Raw genomic sequence first — 20,206 nt, forward strand, 5'->3', positions numbered from 1 at the left:
AAAATCAACAGCCAAGTCTAAAGTTCATATGGAAATGCAAAGAAATTTGAATAGCCAAAATAACTATGAAAAAGAACAAAGTCAGAGGGCTAAAACTACCTCATGTCAAAAGTTATTAAAAAGTGTCAATAATCAAAACAGTATATGATATTGGTATAAAGACCAATCAATGGAACAGAGTAGAACAATCCAAAAATAAACCCACACATATACATTCAACTGGTTTTTGACAAAGGCTGAGAAGCAATGCAGTGGAGAAAAGATAGCTTTTCAGCAAATATATAGGAACAACTAGATATCCAAATGCTTTTAAAAAATGAACTTGGATCTATACCTCACATCTTATACAAAAATTAAGTCAAAATGGATCACAGACCTAAATGTAAAGCTTAAAATTACAAAACTTATAGTAGAAAATCTTTGTGATCTTGGGTTAGACAAAGATCTCTTAGATAGAAAACCAAAAGCAGAACCCATAAAAATTTTTTAAAAGTTAACAAATTGGTCTTCACACCAAAATGAAAGACACTGTTACCACCTCACACCAGTCGGAACGGCCATCATCAAAAAGTTTACAAATAATAAATGCTGGGGAGGGTATGGAGAAAAGGGAACCCTCTGACACTGTTGGTGGAACATAAATTGATGCGGCCACTATGGAAAATAGTATGGAGGCTCCTTAAAAAACTAGAAATAGACCTATCATATGACCCAGTGACCCCACTCCTGGGCATATGTCCAGAAAGGATGATATGTGTGTATGTGTATAACTGAATCACTTTGCTATATGCCTCAAACATTGTAAATCAACTATACTTCAATTTAAAGAAAAAAGAAAAAGCCACAGACTGGAAGAAAATCTTTCCAAAGCATGTATCTGATAAAGGACTTATAGCCAAAACATATTTTTTAAAAAGCTCTCAAATTCAGCAAGAAAATAAAAAATCCAATTTAAAATATGGGGAAAACATCTGAATATATACTTTGAAGAAAATATACAGACAGCAAAGAAGCACAATAGATGCTCAACATCAGTAGCTATTAGGGAAAAGCAAATTGAAACCACAGTGAAATACCTCTACAAAGTCAGTTAAATGGCTAAAATTAAAGACTATCCATGCCAAATGCCAGTAAGAATGTGGAGAGCCCTGAAGCTTTCTAATTGGGAATGTAAAATTGAATGACTACTTTGGAAAACAAAGTGGCAATTTCTAAATTAAGTTAAACACATCCAACATATGATAGAGCTATTCCACTCTAGATATTTACCAAAGAGAAAAGTAAATAAAGTGTCCATACAAAAAAAGTGTCCATACAAAAACTTGTGCACAAATGTTTATAAGCAAGCAGGCTTATTTTTAACAGCCAAAATTTGAAAACAACCCATCAATAGATGAGTAGATAAACAAACCATGGTATATCCACATCATGGAATACCTTCCAGCAGTAAAATTAAAGAACTATTGACATATGAATAACATAGGTAAATAAACATAATTTTGCTGAGTAAAAGAAACTGCACACACCCACCCCACCCCCCCCACCCCCCCGCAAAAAAAACACCATACGATGTGCTGACTGACCGACTGACTGAAGTCGCTCAGTCGTGTCTGACTCTTTGCGACCCCATAGACTGTAGCCGACCAGGCTCCTCTGCCCATGGGATTCTCCAGGCAATAGTACTGGAGTGGATTGCCATTTCCTTCTCCAGGGGATCTTCCTAACCCAGGGCTCGAACCCGGGTCTCCCGCATTGTAGACAGACGCTTTACTGTCTGAGCCACCAGGGAAGTCACTTCTATATATAAATCTAGAGGAAATAAAAACTAATCACAAAAGGTCAAAAGATTTGTACCATACTTCAAAACAGAATGTTGTACCCATATTTCACAACAGAATAGCCAATAGACACATGAAAAAATATTCCTCAACAGTAGCCATGAGGAAAATGCTGTAATTAAATCCATAACAAAATAACACTAAATACCTACTAGAATGACTAAGATTATAAATACTAACAAACTTGAGTTAGAGATAAGAAAGGCACAACCATTTTGAAAAAAGATTTTACCTAAAGGGGAAGGGCATGTCTCCTCAAACCTGTAAATGAACATTCCCAGGACCATCACCCTAATACCAAAACCTGACAAAGATGCCACAAAAAAAGAAAACTACAGGCCAATATCACTGATGAACATAGATGCAAAAATCCTTAACAAAATTCTAGCAATCAGAATCCAACAACACATTAAAAAGATCATACACCATGACCAAGTGGGCTTTATCCCAGGGATGCAAGGATTCTTCAATATCCGCAAATCAATCAATGTAATTCACCACATTAACAAACTGAAAAATAAAAGCCATATGATTATCTCAATAGATGCAGGGAAAGCCTTTGACAAAATTCAACATCCATTTATGATAAAAACTCTTCACAAAGCAGGAATAGAAGGAACATACCTCAACATAATAAAAGCTATATATGACAAACCCACCGCAAACATTATTCTCAATGGTGAAAAACTGAAAGCATTTCCCCTAAAGTCAGGAACAAGACAAGGGTGCCCACTTTCACCGCTACTATTCAACATAGTTCTGGAAGTTTTGGCCACAGCAATCACAGCAGAAAAAGAAATAAAAGGAATCCAATTGGAAAAGAAGAAGTAAAACTCTCACTGTTTGCAGATGACATGATCCTCTACATAGAAAACCCTAAAGACTCCACCAGAAAATTACTAGAGCTAATCAATGAATATAGTAAAGTTGCAGGATATAAAATGAACACACAGAAATCCCTTGCATTCCTATACACTAATAATGAGAAAATAGAAAGTGAAATTAAGGAAACAATTCCATTCACCATTTCAACAAAAAGAATAAAATACTTAGGAATATATATACCTAAAGAAACAAAAGACCTATATATAGAAAACTATGAAACACTGGCAAAAGAAATCAAAGAGGACACTAGTAGATGGAGAAATATACCGTGTTCATGGATCGGAAGAATCAATATAGTGAAAATGAGTATACTACCCAAAGCAATTATAGAGTCAACACAATCCCTATCAAGCTACCAACAGTATTTTTCACAGAGCTAGAACAAATAATTTCACAATTTGTATGAAAATACAAAAAACCTCGAATAGCCAAAGCAATCTTGAGAAAGAAGAATGGAACTGGAGGAATCAACCTGCCTGACTTCAGGCTCTACTACAAAACCACAGTCATTAAGACAGTATGGTACTGGCACAAAGATAGAAATATAGATCAATGGAACAAAATAGAAAGCCCAGAGATAAATCCACACACCTATGGACACCTTATCTTTGACAAAGGAGGCAAGAATATACAATGGATTAAAGACAATCTATTTAACAAGTGGTGCTGGGAAAACTGGTCAACCACTTGTAAAAGAATGAAACTAGATCACTTTCTAACACCATATACAAAAATAAACTCAAAATGGATTAAAGATCTAAACATAAGACCAGAAACTAGAAAACTCTTAGAGGAGAACATAGGCAAAACACTCTCCGACATAAATCACAGCAGGATCCTCTACGACCCACCTCCCAGAATACTGGAAATAAAAGCAAAAATAAACAAACGGGACCTAATTAAAATTAAAAGCTTCTGCACAACAAAGGAAACTATAAGCAAGGTGAAAAAAGCCTTCGGAATGGGAGAAAATAATAGCAAATGAAGCAGCTGACAAACAACTAATCTCAAAAATATACAAGCAACTCCTGCAGCTCAATTCCAGAAAAACAAACGACCCAATCAAAAAATGGGCCAAAGAACTAAATAGACATTTCTTCAAAGAAGACATACAGATGGCTAACAAACACATGAAAAGATGCTCAACATCACTCATTATCAGAGAAATGCAAATCAAAACCACAATGAGGTACCATTTCATGCCAGTCAGAATGGCTGCAATCCAAAAGTCTACAAGCAATAAATGCTGGAGAGGGCATGGAGAAAAGGGAACCCTCGTACACTGTTGGTGGGAATGCAAACTAGTACAGCCACTATGGAGAACAGTGTGGAGATTCCTTAAAAACTGGAAATAGAACTGCCTTATGACCCAGCAATCCCACTGCTGGGCATACACACCGAGGAAACCAGAATTGAAAGAGACACGTGTATCCCAACGTTCATTGCAGCACTGTTTATAATAGCCAGGACATGGAAACAACCTAGATGTCCATCAGCAGATGAATGGATAAGAAAGCTGTGGTACATATACACAATGGAGTATTACTCAGCCATTAAAAAGAATACATTTGAATCAGTTCTAATGAGGTGGATGAAACTGGAGCCGATTATACAGAGTGAAGTAAGCCAGAAAGAAAAACACCAATACAGTATACTGATGCATATATATGGAATTTAGAAAGATGGTAACGATAACCCTGTATGCGAGACAGCAAAAGAGACACAGATGTATAGAACAGTCTTTTGGACTCTGTGGGAGAGGGCGAGGGTGGGATGATTTGGGAGAATGGCATTGAAACATGTATAATATCATATAAGAAATGAATTGCCAGTCTAGGTTCGATGCAGGGTGCAGGATGCTTGGGGCTGGTGCACTGGGATGACCCGGAGGGATGGTGTTGGGGGGGAGGTGGGAGGGGGTTCGGGATTGGGAACATGTGTACACCTGTGGCGGATTCATGACGATATGTGGCAAAACCAATACAATATTGTAAATTAAAAAAATAAGAAGAAGAAAGAAAGAAAAAAAAAAAAAAAAACAGGAGACAACCCTAAATGGCCACCACTCAGTGAACAGATAAAACAAATGTGGCTTAGTCATATGATGGAATACTACTCAGCCATAGAAAGGAACTAATTACTGATACACACAGCAACATGGATGAATCTCAAAAACATGCTGAGTTAGGAAACAGGCATAACTGTGAGTGGGCAGAAATCTCTCATCTGTGTTTTACTAAGAATAGCTCCTCAGTATGGATCTTTATGTCCAGACATGAGGACATGCTACTCACAGGTTCCAGCCCCAACCAGAAACTCATGAAAGCTCAAGGCGAAGAAGTGAAGAAGGTCCCAAGGTTGAAGAAGTGAAACACGAAAGGTACAGGATTTCCATTCTAATGAAATTCTGCAACAGGCAAAACTAACCAATAATGACAGAAAGTAGATCTGTGGTTTTAATTAAGGGGATTAAGTTGGGAGCAGAATGACTGCAAAGGCACACAAGATGGTTTTTGAAGTAATAGAACTGTTTTACATCTTGATTTTGGCAAGGTCCATGCAGAAGTATCCATCAGCACTCATCAAATTACACTTAGAAAATGTAGTTGCTCAGTCGTGTCCAACTCTTTGCTACCCGGTGGAGTATAGCCCACCAGGCTCCTTTGTCCATGGGATTTTCCAGGCAAGAATACTGGAGTGGGGTGCCATTTCCTTCTCCAGGGGATCTTCCCAACCCAGGGATCAAACCCAGGTCTCCCACACTGCAGGCAGATGCTTTAACCTCTGAGCCACCAGCGAAGCCCAGGGTAGAAGTATTTTTACAGTATACTAATCATACCTCAATAAGGTTGTTGTTAAAAGAATAAAATGCCTATACAAAATTAAGCAGCCTATGGGTTTCTGAAGCTGAGTTCTCCCCTTTCCATTTGTAATATATGCCCACTCATGCTGTAGAATGGAAGAAATACGAGTCTACAGGTAGCCTGGTGATACATCCTATGGAAGAAACAGCACATGCTTACCTGAGGTGCTACATAATATGGGGTAAACTGAGGCGTCATCAAGTCACCTTGGTCAATTTTGGCAAATCCAAAGTCACACAACTTCACTGGGGCATCCTGAAATCAAACAAATGGGAATCACTGCCCCAGAGTTCTCAGAAAATGTTAAAGGAAAATCCAGGTGTAAGACATGTTGCCTTGAGCTTTCATGAGTTTCTGGTTGGGACTGGAACCTCTGAGTAGCATGTCCTCATGTCTGGACATAAAGATCCATATTGAGGAGCTATTCTTAGTAAAACACAGATGAGAGATTTCTGCCCACTCACAGTTATACCTGTTTCCTAACTTGTAAAGGCAGCACTCAAACCAAGATATTAGTCGCAGGTACCCTGATTCTGTCTATTGTGCATCATCTCTCATCAGTCTAGAGCGCTGCTTCACCCTTAACGTCAGCTTCATGATAGCCAGTCAGTAATCTGTAATCTAGTAGGACATAGCGCATGGGGCATGGGTTGGGGCTGGAGAGGAAAACACCTTATCGGGATTAACTGTAAACACAACCATTAAGTTTCAAGGTAACATATAACAGCATAAAGATTCCTGCCCCTTCCCAAAGTCCTTCCAAATGATATCCCAAATCTTAAGTCTGTACAAACATGTATCAGTATCATCCAAAACGACTGATATCAGGAGTATGGTAAAATTTCTCTTGAGCCTCTCGCAAGGGAACAGATGGGGAAAGTAAGCTGCCAGAAGCACTCTGGCCTAAAGCTTCTTCAACATGGATTCAGAGCACTCCAAACATATACACACCAACACACCTGCACACCACTCCTAAACTATGTTGGGAGTAGCGGCACTGAAATACAGAAAAGCAAGTAATCTCACCAAAGAGTTATCCTTGAAGAGCAGATTTTCAGGCTTGAGGTCTCTGTGGGCGATGTTTAACAAGTGACAGTGCTGTAGAGCCAAAGCTATCTGGAAAAGGACATAATGGAGCAACCGTATCTTAGAAGAGATTATTCTTGAATTCCCCCAGCTTAGAAAACTCAGGATGTTAAAAAATGACCCTTATTAAGTCAATTAACACTGTGGTCAGATTTCAGCTTTACAGCAGAAATGAAGTAAGACTTCACATACCAAGAAATAGAAATGAAGTAAGCTTCATTTAATAGCAACCTATATTTTGTTCAACAAAAAGAAAAATACAACAGGAAAATAATTCTTTGTCAGAATAAACTGATGGTTAAATCCTATATTAAATGGGAAAAACAAAATACTTCCACTTCCACTAATGTGAGATGTAACAAGCACTGCAGAGCAAACAGTGGGCCAGGCAGTCTTCAATAGGCCTGCGTTTCCCCAGCGGGGCAGTAGCACTAACGCCTGGCTCAAGAGAGACCTGCGGTCTTCAGGGAGCAGGACTTGAAGTTCTGCCTTCAAAAACAACAGAAAGCAGCTGAATGGATGTTTCCACCTGATGCTCCAATCTGCTCATCACACTGGTTGAAAATGTTGTCTCTTTTGGTGGCTTTAAAGGGGTCTTGTTTTACAGATTATTAGAGCTCATCCTTTAGTCCTAATGTTTGAAAAACACAAGCTATAATTTTTAAAAATCAAATAGAACAGATTGCACCTGTTCTTTAACACTCTGTGTGGAACTGTCTTGGCATTCTGAAGAGCGCTTCCTCCCTACCAGAAAGGAGGCCTCAAAAAATGCTTGAGGCTCACAGAAAATTTGGAAGAATTTTTCTTTAAGAACCAACTGGGCCATATGTCATGCTTCTTTGCTTTGCTTGCTTGGCCTAAAGAGAAACCTTGAGGGTTTGGCTTTCCATCTCCTCATGAGGTTATTTCCAGTCAGATTCCTAGTATTGTTTATGAAAAGATCATACCTCTAGCAATAAAATGTGACGTCAGAATAGAAAGAACATATAACCAGGAATACCCCCAGAATTACAAAGACCTTAGAATACTTGTTAAAATCTGATGAGAGAAAAGTGACTCAGGAGCAAAAAGTATCCTAAATACAATTGTCTTAGAATGTGTTTCCATACCACACAGTCCTTCAGGTAGTACCAGCAGCATTTTATCTCAAAGTCCAATAACAGTGGCTTGGAAGCTACATGCCTAAAGATTATCTACCATCTAAAAAGGAGTAAAGACTACCTTCCTTGCAGAGTTTATTTAAATCTTATGATAAGCAAACAATTGACAGCCACTGAAGAGTACACCTCCCTCCCCAAAGCAGAAAAGGGGCTCACATTCCTCCTGTCGAGGCATCTTTTCTAATTACATAACAAAGCAGGCAATGAGAGATCAAATAGAGCTTTTCTCCAAGCTTTCTTTTATCCCCCCCACCCCCAGTGAAATTGTGCTTCTTAACCAACACTGTTGGCAGTTTGATTGGTACCCGGGGTCAACTTGCCTGCTTTGTTACTTGGCTGGCTTGCTTCTCTGTAAAGTGCCGGTGCTGGCTGATTCTGTGAAATAGCTCTCCCCCTTCCATCATCTCCATTACAATTAAGAGCCGAGCCCTGTTTGAAAGCATTTGATTTTGTTAAGTTAAAAAAAAAAAAAAAAACAACTGAACCATCAAGTAGCTAGATACTTCATCTACAAAATGTGTCCTAAGTCTAGTCCTACCAGTCCCTTTGAGCTGGATCCCCTGTCACTACCAGCTGGACACTATGAATAAGGACTATCCCTGACCTAAAGGTTTCTAAGATGCTAAAGGAAAGTAAAAGAATTAGTTTTGAAGACAATGGTCCTTTTGAAGATTCTATACGTGTATATATATTTTAGGGAAGCTATACTGAAAGCGTATTGAAAACAGAATACGACTTTGTATAGGCTGGGCTGTCTTCGTTATTTATTCGTGGGGGGGGGGCGTGGTGTGTACACGCACATTGTGTGTATATGTGTGTGTGTTGCGGGGGGGCATGCTGTGTGCACACACATTCTCCCCCGCCTCATCTCTACTCTCTACCCCTACTCCACTAGTTTTCCATATGACCCACAGCATGCCCAGCAAGATAGGGTTAAAGAGCTACTAGATAAAAGCAAAAATTCTTATGTTGTCAAAAAAAAAAAAAATCTGCATTTTGGTTACCATTCTTTACTATAAATGCTTCCACCTTCCATCCAAATGCTTTCACCAACAGAGCACAATTTTAAGAATAATCATTTGATTTCCCATTTTTCTTTACAAATTCATATTTTTCCACCTGGAAAACTCCTACACATCTCCTTCAAGTCCAAGCCCCAAAACAACCACGCTAAGACACCTCACCTCCCCAGCCTACAGACAGCAGCTTTCCTCCTTTGTAAGCTCAAAATATTTTATGCATGCCTGTCCTTGGTCCCTACCACACTGCTAGAATGACAGGTTTACATCGCAGTCCCCTTGGTATTGAACTCCCTGGAAAAGAATTAGAATGACACCCAATGGTGTCACACTCAATGGGCTTCCCAAGCATTTGGAGGCTAAAGGAATGACATTGATCTCTCCCTTTAAAAGGAACACCAGACTAAGCAATAAAGGCCTTTTGCCATATCAGCTTCAGACACTGCCTAGAATATTTGGTCCCCTTTTCTCATTTGAAATAGAATCTATTTAAACTCCACGTGACACGCTTTTTCAAAAGAGAAAGTAATCACATATAATCGGGGGTAGCGGGGACAGGAGAGTGGGTGAAGTACAGATGAAGCAAGACTGGCAAGGAGTTAATAAATGCTGAGGATAAGTGATGGGCACTTGGGGATTCAGTATGTAATTCTTTCACAAATGTTTGAAAATATCCAAAATAAAAAGTAAAGGAGAGAAGAAAAAGAACAAAGGAAGGGAGGGGAGGGTAGAGAAAGAGAGCACAAAAGAGGAGATGCCACTAGGCCTTGGCTTACCCATGGAGAGGTGAGCAGGTGACAGTGACCCTGTGTAGTCTTACCTGGGGCTGGACTCATGAGGAAACTGTACACTGTTAGCAAACACTTCAATAATCTGAACTATATTTGGGTGTGTGGCACACATCATGTGCAGACGTACCTGAAAGAAGAGCAGAGGAAATGTTTCTGTACATAGGGGAGGCCAACATTTTCTCTCCGAACTCCCCCACCCTGCCAAAAGTGACCACACTAGGCCCGGACATGAGCCTATTATGTAAAAAAACCTGATCATCTGGAATGACATTTTAAAAAAACTGTTTTCATATACAAATTACCTCCTTAATGCTCTTTCCATGAAATAAAGAAAACCTTACCAACAGATGTATTTTCTCTGTCCTATTACCAAATGGAAAATTCATCTTATTTCAGAAATTATTCATATATCTCTAAGCAAAAGAATAAGTCCTTCATTGCATATAATTAACATGTCATCACCACATCCAAATAATTTTAAACAAATGTCTATTATGGAAAAACTAGAAACATAACTTCAGAGTTCTGCAGCACCTTTTCAATATATCATTCAATAGAACCTTCCTCATACTATTCTATCTCCACCCTTTTAGGACCTTTTCCAATAAGTAAAAGCTAAAGTAAACCTGACTACTTCAGAGTTACAAGAATCACATTAATTGAAAAAGAACAAGAAAGAAGTGGTTTGAAAGGAAGCAAGACTCTACTCATAGCTTTTGGTATTGATGGATGAAGGATTGCTTTATAACAACAACATGAATAGGGAAAAGTTAAGTATGAACATAAGATTCTTTGTGCATCTCTGTATTCTCTCTAGGAAGCTGCCTTACTTGTAAAAAGAATAAATTCTTAGGCACTTCGAATATTTAGGCAAGTCAAGGGAATAAAGGCTCATACCTCATTTCTAGCTTTTGGACGATCAAAAAGAATTTTCAGTGCAAACCGTTCTTGGGTTGATTTCTTCACACAGACTCTAGATTTGAAAGAAAAAAATTCAATCAGAAATCATCTATGTTACTGTAAAAAACTAACCTAACAAGCTGTTCTTTGAGAACTGTACTTCTAATCAAAAATATATCCAGGCACATCAGAACAAACTTGCCCCTAGGGCTAGCAGATGGAAAGGCAGAAAGAGGCATCTCACCCAACCTCCACAGGCCTCAGACACAGGAAATCAACTTGAGGGTGGTCAAGAAAGAAGAAATGGCCTCTGCTGGTGACAAGTGACTCACACAGTGGCTCCCTGGTATCAACATCTTAAATGATCCTGTCACAGACCATGTCACCATAAATATATTTCTCCGTGGATGAGAAAAAGCCTATCATAAATACCTCCACTTGTTAAATTAAGGCTATTTCACAAATCTGGAACACGTAATGCTTCTAACTTTATGTGTATTTATGAACGGCCCTTTTTAGAACAGTTTTGTCATGGTCTGCAGCCCACTCCAGTGTTCTTGCCTGGAGAATCCCAGGGATGGCGGAGCCTGGTGGGCTGCCATCTATGGGGTCTCACAGAGTTGGACACGACTGAAGTGACTTAGCAGTAGCACATGGGTCTCTTACCTAACTGGACCACTAATTCCAGCTCCCAGCTTCTGAGTCCAATTGATATTGTATTCTTCTAAAATGGAGCTTTCCTGTTAAAATAAAAAGGGAGGAGGCAGAGAATGATTCTCCAATTAAAAAGTTGAACAGTTAAGCAGAGGTGGAACAGCGGAAGACCTTAACAGCTCAATATCTTATTGATACCTTCTGAAAGAAGCTGATAAGTAAAGCTTTGTTGAAGAGCTATGTTATTAGACATTTCACCTAAGTGACTAGGCTAGGCCTTGTTTTCCAACAAGAGAAGGCAAAAAACTTGGGGATGAAAAGAAATTCTTCAGCTCTTCTTCAAGATCCATGTGAGTCAATCCTCGTTGCTGGTTTTGGGGTGTTTTCGTTGTCATTTTTTCTTCTTGAGTGTGTGGAAGATACCCTTTCAAAACTACTAAGGACTTATTTCCTCAAATGGTCAAGTGGATTTTCTGAGATTCTAGAAAGACTGGTCTTATAAATGCTGCTATGCCACAGAGGCCTATATCCTTAACAAATTGATCAAATTGGAATAACTGAATAAACTGAAACTTATTAAGTTCAAATAAAATAACAGTAAATATCATATTTATCTCGTTTTCAAGTGTTATTTTGAACACAAAGACATACATTCATTGTGTAACTATATTCTTTATAGTTTTTTAAAAATAGATTCCAGTAGCTTTCCATAGTTCCATATAGAGCCTCTACAGCTTAAAGTTTTTATGGAATTACTGTGTAGTCACTATACACTGGGATTTCCCAGGTGGCTCAGTGGGTAAAGAATCTGCCTGCAATGCAGGAGACGCAGGCAGACACGACTTCAACCCCTGGGTTGGGAAGACTCCCTGGAGGAAGTCATCGCAACCCACTCCAGTATTCTTGCCTAGAGAATCCCATGGACAGAGGAGCATGGCGGGCCATAGTCTACAGGGTCGCAGAATCAGACACAACTGAAGCAGTTGAGCGAGCATGCCCGCACACTATACTGAGCTTCTGTTGCTATGTTTTTAGGCAAGGAAGTCATACATTTAAACTGGTACAGTAAAATTCATTTTTCAGGGTTCCATGGGCAGTACTGGAAACTAACCTTGAGAAATTAGGCCAAAACTCATGAGACTTTCAAACTGTTTTGTTGCAATGAAAATCTGATAGACTACAGTTAGCAACAGAATTCTGACTCCCAGGGATAGCAACAGGACATCTGTCCATGTAACACAAACTCACTGAGCAATTAGGAAGTGCCAGACACCAGGCTAAGTTCAGAGATGAAAACAGAGCTTCTATCCAGTGAATATATAAATGTGTAAAACAAGCTGAGAATAGTCTTCATCTCCACACCTTTCTGCTGCCAGTTTTTTTCTTTAATACTTATTTAGTTGCAGCGGATCTTAGCTGCAGCGCACACAATCTTCCATCTTCACTGCTGCATGTGGGATTCACAGAATCCCTGTTAAAATCCCAACACACTTTTTTTTTTTTTTGGTAGAAACTGACAAGCTGATTCTAAAATTTATTTGGAAATACAAAGAACTTAAATAGCCAACTTAATTTTGAAATAGTAAAACCAAGATGGTTCTCATGCTACTCAATTTGAAAACTTACTCTAAAGCTTCAGTAATCACATCAGTGTGGCACTGGCCCAGATAGTCATGTGGATCAATGAAACAGAAAAGGGAATTAAAAAAAAAAATAAAATCAAAAGAATGAACACAAGAGAATCCAAAAAGTAAACTCATACACTTATGATCAACTGATTATCAACAAATGTGGTTCAACAAGGGAAAGAAAATATTTTGAACAAATGAGCCTAGAACAATTCCACTTTGGAAAAGTTCTACAGCTTCTTAAAGAGTTACTATACTATCCAGTAATTCTGCACCTAGTTATTTCCCCAGAAGAAATGAAACATTATGTTCACACAAACACTTGTATGGACAAGTTTTATTGATCATTTTATTTATAATAGCTAAAAACTGGAAACAATCCAAGTGCCCATAAAGAGATTCCTCAAGAATAAAAAGGAGTGACCTACTAATGCATACACTAACATGAATGAAAAGTATAAAGAAGTCAAATACATAAGACTACAGGTATATAATTTCAATTATTTGGAATTTCCAGAGAAGGCAAAATAATAGTGACAGAAAGCAGATCAGTAAAGTTGTCTGGGGTGGGGAGTCAGTGTACAGGCTGACCACAGTGAGGCAGAATGAGCTCTCAAGGGAAGTGGGGAGTGTATGGAAAAATCCTAAAGCTGGGCAGTGAGGACAGACGCACAACTCTAAGGTTACTAAAAGTGACTAAATTAGATGCTTATCTTGGGTGACTTTATCATACGTGAATTATAACGGAAATTTTTTATGTTTCCTAAAACTACAGAAATGAATTTTTATTAAGTTCATCAAATATTAAAACCTGCCATATACAACAGAAAACAAATATGTAAGGCAATCTCTAATCCCATAATCCCCAAACGCTCATTATCCAGGTTTAGCTAAGTGACCTGGGAGTAGTGAAGTCATGGGCTATGGCAGGAGAGACAGAACTCAGAAGACAGAGCCAATGGTTGTAGCCAGCTGGCCTTATCCTGATATATTTAAGAGTAATAGGATAAGATCTGAAAGTCCAATCAGCCCATTCTCAGGTCACGAGGCAGCAGAAGTTTAAATGTTGCAGTGAAAACCCAGGAAAATAGCTTTTCCAGCTGAACTCTAGAGGTCTCAGTTCTCACCAAATGAAGGACAGCCTCAAAAAAACAGAACAAAGAATATAAGACACCACCACAGACCAAAAGTTTTAATTGATGTGATGCTGGCTTGCTTCCAAGGAGTGTATCCTATTCAGAACTGGTTGTTAGGTATTTTCAACTTCACTAATCTGTATTGGTTGAATACATACAATTGGAAGATTCACCAGTGATCTAATAAGTACAAGAAAAGCTAAAAAAAAAAAAAAGTAAGAAAATCAGGTTAGACAACAGTGACCAACTGAGGAAAACTACATACAGTTCTTTCTGAACCATTCTTAAGTTGCTATGAGCTAATATCCATTGGGTTCTTACTAAATGTTAGGTATTATAAGCACATTTTAATTAAATGCTCAAAAAAAAACAAACAAACAAACAAACCCTGAGCTGGGGAGTTTTATCCTCTTCCTATGGATGAAAAAACTAAGTGACAGAGAAGTGACGTGACTTATTCAAGAACACAGCTAAATGAATGGCCAGGCTGAGATTTCAACTCATGAGTCAACCTGGAGAAACCACTATAACCAGTAAGCAACACTGCTTCCCCGTTTATATATTTGCCCACTAGAACTATGTACCTCTCCTGCTCAAAGCTCTCTCAGATTTCCCCTTCTACTCAGGGTCAAGCCAAAGTTCTTGCAGTGACCTCCTAGAGGCCCTATGTACTCTGGCTTCCAGCTACCTGGCTCCAACATAGTCTATACTGACCCACTGCCTTCCAGTCACCCTGTTGTTCCTGGGTCACAGGAGACCTGCACCTGCCTCAGGGCCTTTGCATCTTCTGTTCCCACTGCCTGTAATATTTTTCCCCAATACAGTGGAGGTTTGCCCCCTCATTCCCTTCAAAGCTTGATACAAATGTCACCTCCTCAGGAAGGCCTTCCCTGCCCACCCTTCCTAAAATAGCACTCTCCACCTTTCTTAATGTGTGCTCGGTCACTAAGTTGTGTCCAACTCTTTCACAACCCCATGAACTGTAGTCCATTAGGCTCCTCCGTCAATGGGATTTCCCAGGCAAGAATACTGCAGCGGCTTGCCATTTCCTCCTCCAGATCTTCCCAACCCACGGATCGAACTGTGTCTTTTAAGCATAATCATCTGACAATGTTTATTAACTAACTCCACTATCTAGACAGAAGATCTACAAAAGAGGGACATCTAGTGCCCAAGACAGCACCTTGCACAAAGCAAATAATACTAGCTGAATTTAAAACCCTGCCAAATGCCTTTTGATTCACAACCCAATCGTATAACTTTAGGCAATTCATGATGCTGTACCAATGAAATCCAAACCGAAAGAAAAAATATATATATCCATCAAAGCAGTCTTTTGGATCTTTTAATTCTATCATTTAAAATCTGATCTTTCTTAATGTGTATGTTGTCTTGATGCCTCCTTTTAAAAGGTGAATTTTCTTTGAAATGACCGATGACTTCTATAAATTTTTAACCCCCAAAATTGTTAAAGTGGAAGTTCTTAATTAGTTATTGGTAGTAGTGATTGTGTCTTGATGGGGAAAATAACCCTGAGTTGCCTATCCCTCAAGGGAAAATGAAATTCCTAAATGCACAGATTTGACTTAGTACTGTAAAATAAGTAATACATATCAAACTTTAAGCTTCAGTGTTCAGTTTACATAAGAAACTTAATTTCCTCAATACAGCTGAATGGTAACTTTCTGACTCCTAGTGACTTACTGCCTCAATGTTCGCCTGTTTAAAAAAAAAAGTAAAAAGCGGGTTTTTTTTTTTCAAAATGTGTCATTTTATTTGGGCCACTTTGGAACACACATATTTGCTTTTTTTTTTTTTTTTTTTTGGTTAACAGAGCAGTACGTTACAGGAAACCATTAGCTCCTCCTAAATAAACTCAACGCCCCCCAGGAGAAGAAGGAAAAGGAAACAGGAAAAGGGGAGGAACCACACGGAAAAGTGAAAACAACCTATTTGCCAAAGGGCAGGTTTTGTAAGGTGAAGCACCTGCTGAAACTGCAGATTTCAAACAAATCTGGAGCGAGGGGTAAGATCCAACTCGTTGCAGCAGATCACCTGAAAACAAATTCTGATGGTACTCGGAGAGTGATCGAATAGAGAGTAGCAGGGCGCCCTACGTGCTACTCGCACCAAGTATAGCCACGCCACCCACCCTCCATCCTAGGGAAGTACAAATCACATCCCCGCTTTAAGCAGGTTAAGTCGGAGGGAGCCGGACGTCCCTCCCCTGCCCATTCCACAAACCCTTTGCCCTCAGCGCTGTAAAACGCAGTCCACGGAACCCAGAAGTTGGAACCCACGGAACTGAAAGCCAGAGTTGCTGGAATCTCTAAGTTCTCTCCGCTTTCTGAGGCTGAAGCCGAGAGGAATGCCAAAGAGACAAAGCGGGGAGGCATCTCCCCCAACTTACCTTGATGGCTTTCTCCATATCGCTCTCCTCCGACATGCTCCGCGGGGCCCGCAAGGCCGGGAGCAGCGGAGGCTGCGCAGCTGCCCGATCCCACCGCAGCCGGGGGAACAAGGGGCTCAGCGCTCGGGGCCCTGGGTCTCGGGGAGACGGGCAGCAGCCGCCCCCAGGGACCTGAGGGGACGAGGGCCCCGGCGCCGGCTCGGCTTCGGCAGGCGGCTCTAGGCTGGCGGCGGCAGCAGCAGCGGCCCCCGGGAACAAGTCTTTGTGCTGGGCCCCGCGCGGCCGCCTCCCGGCCTCATCCCCGGCCGGGGAGGCAGGCTCCCGGGGCAGGGCGAGGCGGGGAAGGCCCCGATCAGGGGCGCTGTGTCGGGGCCTCGCGGGGCCGCCGCTTAGGCCCGGGTTCGCCAGGTCCTGATGAGGAGCCTGCGCCTCCGCCTCCGCCGCCGGCACCGCCGCGAAGCCGAGGCCGAGCCCGCTGCCGCTGCTGCTGCTCCCGCTGCCGCTTCAGCACCACACATCGCCGGGACACCAGCGCCGGGCAGCCCGGCCGGCCGCCCGCCTGCCGGCGCTGTGCCCCGCCTGAGCTCCGGGCCGCCCCTCCTGTCGCCCGACTTCGTGTCCCCACGGCTCCACACGCCCGTCGGCGCGGTCCGCTGGGGTTTCCGAGCCGCCCCCGAACCAAGCAGTCGACTTGCAGGCATCCGCCAAGGCCTCCCCAAGGTGGCGCCACACCCAGGACAGGCCCCGGGGCCCTCCGCAGCGCTGGCGCCGAGCTGATGACGTAAAGGGGTCGCGGCCGGCGGGGCGGGGCTACGGGCCCTCACCAGCTGACTCTAGTGCCTGCGGGTGGCACTACAAACTAGTTTGTCTCTGCGCCGCGGGCAGGGCTTCTGGCGCGGGCTCTACCCTACGGAAAGATCCGGAGATAAACAACTAGTGATAGAGGCGCGGAAACTGAGGCTCCGGGCGGGTCCGGCGGTAACAAGAGTTCTATATATAATAATAGCAACAATAGTTGTATATATACGGTGCGTTTACTTTACGTGCGGCTCTTTTCTTCCATTAGTTTCTCTCCTCTTTATAAATAGGCATTTGGCCCTTTGAGCTAAGTGTGTTCTTGTTCCCTGTTAACAGGTGAGTTAACTGAGGCAGTCGGAGAGCAAAACTCATTTGCGCACAGCTGCGGACAGCTGAGAAGTGGTCAAGTCGGAACTGGAACGCAGGTTTGTGCTCCTTACTCTACCAACACAGATGACTTTTTTTTTTTTTTTTTTTAATGCTTGGCTCGAGAAAACAAGTAATCAACGAAAGCCGGACGCTAAAGCCTTTGCCTGTCAGCATCCCATCTGCGGACCAAATGCTGAACTGGGTGCAGGCCCTCCCTCCCTGCAGCCCCTAGGCCCCGGCAGCGGGGAGCAGCCTACAGCTCAGGGGGTCGGCCTGGGGGCTCTGGAACCAACTGTGCCGCAGGGGCCCCCCAGATCTCTGACCCCAAGGCTCGTTCCGCTCCGCTCTTCCTCGTTGTGTCGGCATTTAGGCTGGGTATCTTTCCCTTTCGGAAAGTGGAGTAGCCAGCAAGTTCAGGCTCCCATAGCTCCGTGGGAGAGAGGAGGGCCTCACCAGATGCGGCTGCTCTTCTGCCAAACCTCTCCTGGGCAAGGGGACGGGCGGCTAGGGGTGGGGAAGAAGGGTGGAGAGGCCAGGCTATACCAACAGCCTATCAGAACCTTGCAGGAGCATTTGGTTAATCACCTCTTGATGGTTCTTCATTTGTTCACTTATTTACTGAGCACCACTTGTGTGCCAGGCCTACTCGACCCTGGGGAAAAAGTAGAAAAAAAGACACAGTACCAGCACATGGATCTTTTTTTTTTTTTTGAGAGAGAGCGAGAAGCAGAAAGTAAAGAAAGAAAAGCATAGTTTGTGGATACTAAGAAAGTAAACAGAATGCTGAGTAAGAGAATTTAACTGGGTGTGGGAACTTTTCAAATAGAGGATCAGAAGAGGTCTCCCAGGTGGCAACCCTGATGCTGAGACCTCTGATAAATGAGAAGGAACTGTCTACTGGAGATCCAGGTCGCTTTCTGGGCAGATGGAACAGCAGTTGTAAAAGTCTTAAAGTAGAAGCTAGGTAAATGTGGTCAAGCAGCAGCACAATCATTGTAGCTGGAGCAGGGAGAGTAGGAGAGAATGGTAAAGGATGAGGTTGGAAAGGTGAAGAGGGTTGTATCATCTACACCAGCGGTCCCCAACCTCTGGAATCTGATGCCTGATCTGAGATGGAGCTGATATAATATTAGAAACAAAGTGCACAGGAAATGTAATGTGCTTGAACCATCCCGAAACCATCCCCTCTCCCCTACCCTGGTCCGTAGAAAAAATTCTTTCCTAGAAAGTGGTTCCTGGTGCCAAAAAGGTTGGGGACCGCTGATATACACCTTTAGGGGTCATGGTGAGAACTTTGGATTTTATTCTAAGCCACTAGAAGGTTTTAAACTAAAGAGGGGTCTGATCAAATTTATGTTTTTAAAGATAAGACTCTGCTGTATGGAGAATTAAATATGGACAAGTGAGTGGAGACGTGGATAGTTATTAAGAGGCTGTTGGAATAGCCCAGATTATTATGATGCTTGAACTAAGACAGTGGCCATAAAGTAGATTGGTTTATGATGTTTTGGAGGTGGAGTTGAAAGGACTTCCTGAAGAACTCCATGAGGAAGATGAGAATAAGAAACAAGTCAAGAATAATTTTCAGGACTTCCCTAGTGGTCCAGTAGCTAAGACTCTGAACTCCCAATACCGTGGGTCCGAGTTCAGTCCCTGGCCAGAGAACTAGATCCCACATGTGGCAACTAAGACCCAGGGCAGCCAAATAAAAGCAATAAAAATAAATACTTTAAAAAAAGAATAACTTTTAGGAGACCACCTTATGCAACTTGCATAGATGGTGGTGCCATTTGGTGAATGAAAGACTTGATGAGAGTGAGAAATCCAGAGTTCTTTTTTATCTGGTTAATTTGAGGTTCTTGAGGAATGTACCAGAGAAGTAGACACATAATGGGATATATTTTGCGGTGCAGACATAGTTGTCCTCTTTGTTGGCCATACGCCTACAGGACATTCCCCACACCCCATAAAGTCGGTATGGCCATGTGTCTATGCTCTCCCCCAAAGGAAAGTGAGCAGAAGAAGACGTGCACGTATCCAGGCCTGGCCTGGAAAATCTGTCAACAGATGCTCTCACTTACTCTGCCAGCTGGAAGATGATGACCAGGTTCTGGAGAAGGCAAGACTTTTAAGATGGAGGATATCTGGGTGGAAGAGAACTCTGCCCTGTTGACCTCAGCATCCTCTCAGGATTGTTATATAAAAGAAGAAGAAGAAGAAAAAAAATCTCTTATGTTGAGCTTTCATGTATTTACAGCTTTTTGTTACAGCAGCTTTGCCTGTTCTCTCTAACACAAATAAGAAAGTGATTCTGCAGTGAACTGTGGGAGAAAATTTTGAAATGACTTGGATTAACATTATCTATGACAGTTAGGAAATAGAAGGTGCCTTGGTTTCTTTGGTTCTTTCAGTTAGAATTTCCATGCTACACAGTAGAGATGCAGAGAGGAGGCCCAAGCCTTATGCACTCTGAGTCTCACAGCTAAACTCAACATCTGTCATCTGCACACACTGTCCCTCTATCTAGAAGCTTACTCTCCTTACTGAGCACACAGAGGCCAATTCCTACACGCTCTTCAACCACATTCTAAATATTAATTCATCAGAAAGACTGGGCCTCACCCTCGTGTGTTTGTGTGCTTAGTCACTGAGTTGTGCCCGATTCTTT

The 20,206-nt window shown here is 41.7% G+C and overlaps 1 protein-coding gene and 1 long non-coding RNA gene across 19 annotated transcripts in view; one reads left to right on the forward strand and one right to left on the reverse strand.

Annotated features, from left to right (window-relative positions):
- The window catches only part of MAPKAPK5 (MAPK activated protein kinase 5), a 32,774-nt gene extending 15,870 nt beyond the window's left edge, over positions 1-16,904 (reverse strand). For 5 of the 7 annotated variants that reach the window (XM_004017408.6, XM_012097901.5, XM_012097900.5 and 2 more), the window contains exons 1-7: positions 16,372-16,904; positions 11,210-11,283; positions 10,541-10,616; positions 9,673-9,770; positions 8,154-8,262; positions 6,614-6,703; positions 5,747-5,842 (exon numbers count right to left, since the gene is read on the reverse strand). In XM_004017408.6, coding sequence (XP_004017457.1) covers positions 5,747-5,842; positions 6,614-6,703; positions 8,154-8,262; positions 9,673-9,770; positions 10,541-10,616; positions 11,210-11,283; positions 16,372-16,407 — 579 coding nt within the window. In that variant the 5' untranslated portion in view covers positions 16,408-16,904. Of the gene's footprint in view, positions 1-5,746; positions 5,843-6,613; positions 6,704-8,153; positions 8,263-9,672; positions 9,771-10,540; positions 10,617-11,209; positions 11,284-16,371 lie in introns of those variants that run through there. The other 2 variants (XM_042234068.2, XM_027956608.3) reach the window with 2 other exon arrangements.
- Positions 16,905-17,196: 292 nt separating this feature from the next.
- Positions 17,197-20,206, forward strand: part of LOC105602913 (uncharacterized) — a 99,036-nt gene continuing 96,026 nt past the window's right edge. For all 12 annotated transcript variants that reach the window (XR_009597052.1, XR_009597051.1, XR_009597054.1 and 9 more), the window contains exons 1-2: positions 17,197-17,399; positions 17,506-17,594. This is a non-coding gene — a long non-coding RNA (uncharacterized LOC105602913). The remainder of the gene's footprint in view (positions 17,400-17,505; positions 17,595-20,206) is intronic.

This window comes from Ovis aries, chromosome 17, assembly GCF_016772045.2.
Source record: "Ovis aries strain OAR_USU_Benz2616 breed Rambouillet chromosome 17, ARS-UI_Ramb_v3.0, whole genome shotgun sequence".
Taxonomy (NCBI): domain Eukaryota; kingdom Metazoa; phylum Chordata; class Mammalia; order Artiodactyla; family Bovidae; genus Ovis; species Ovis aries.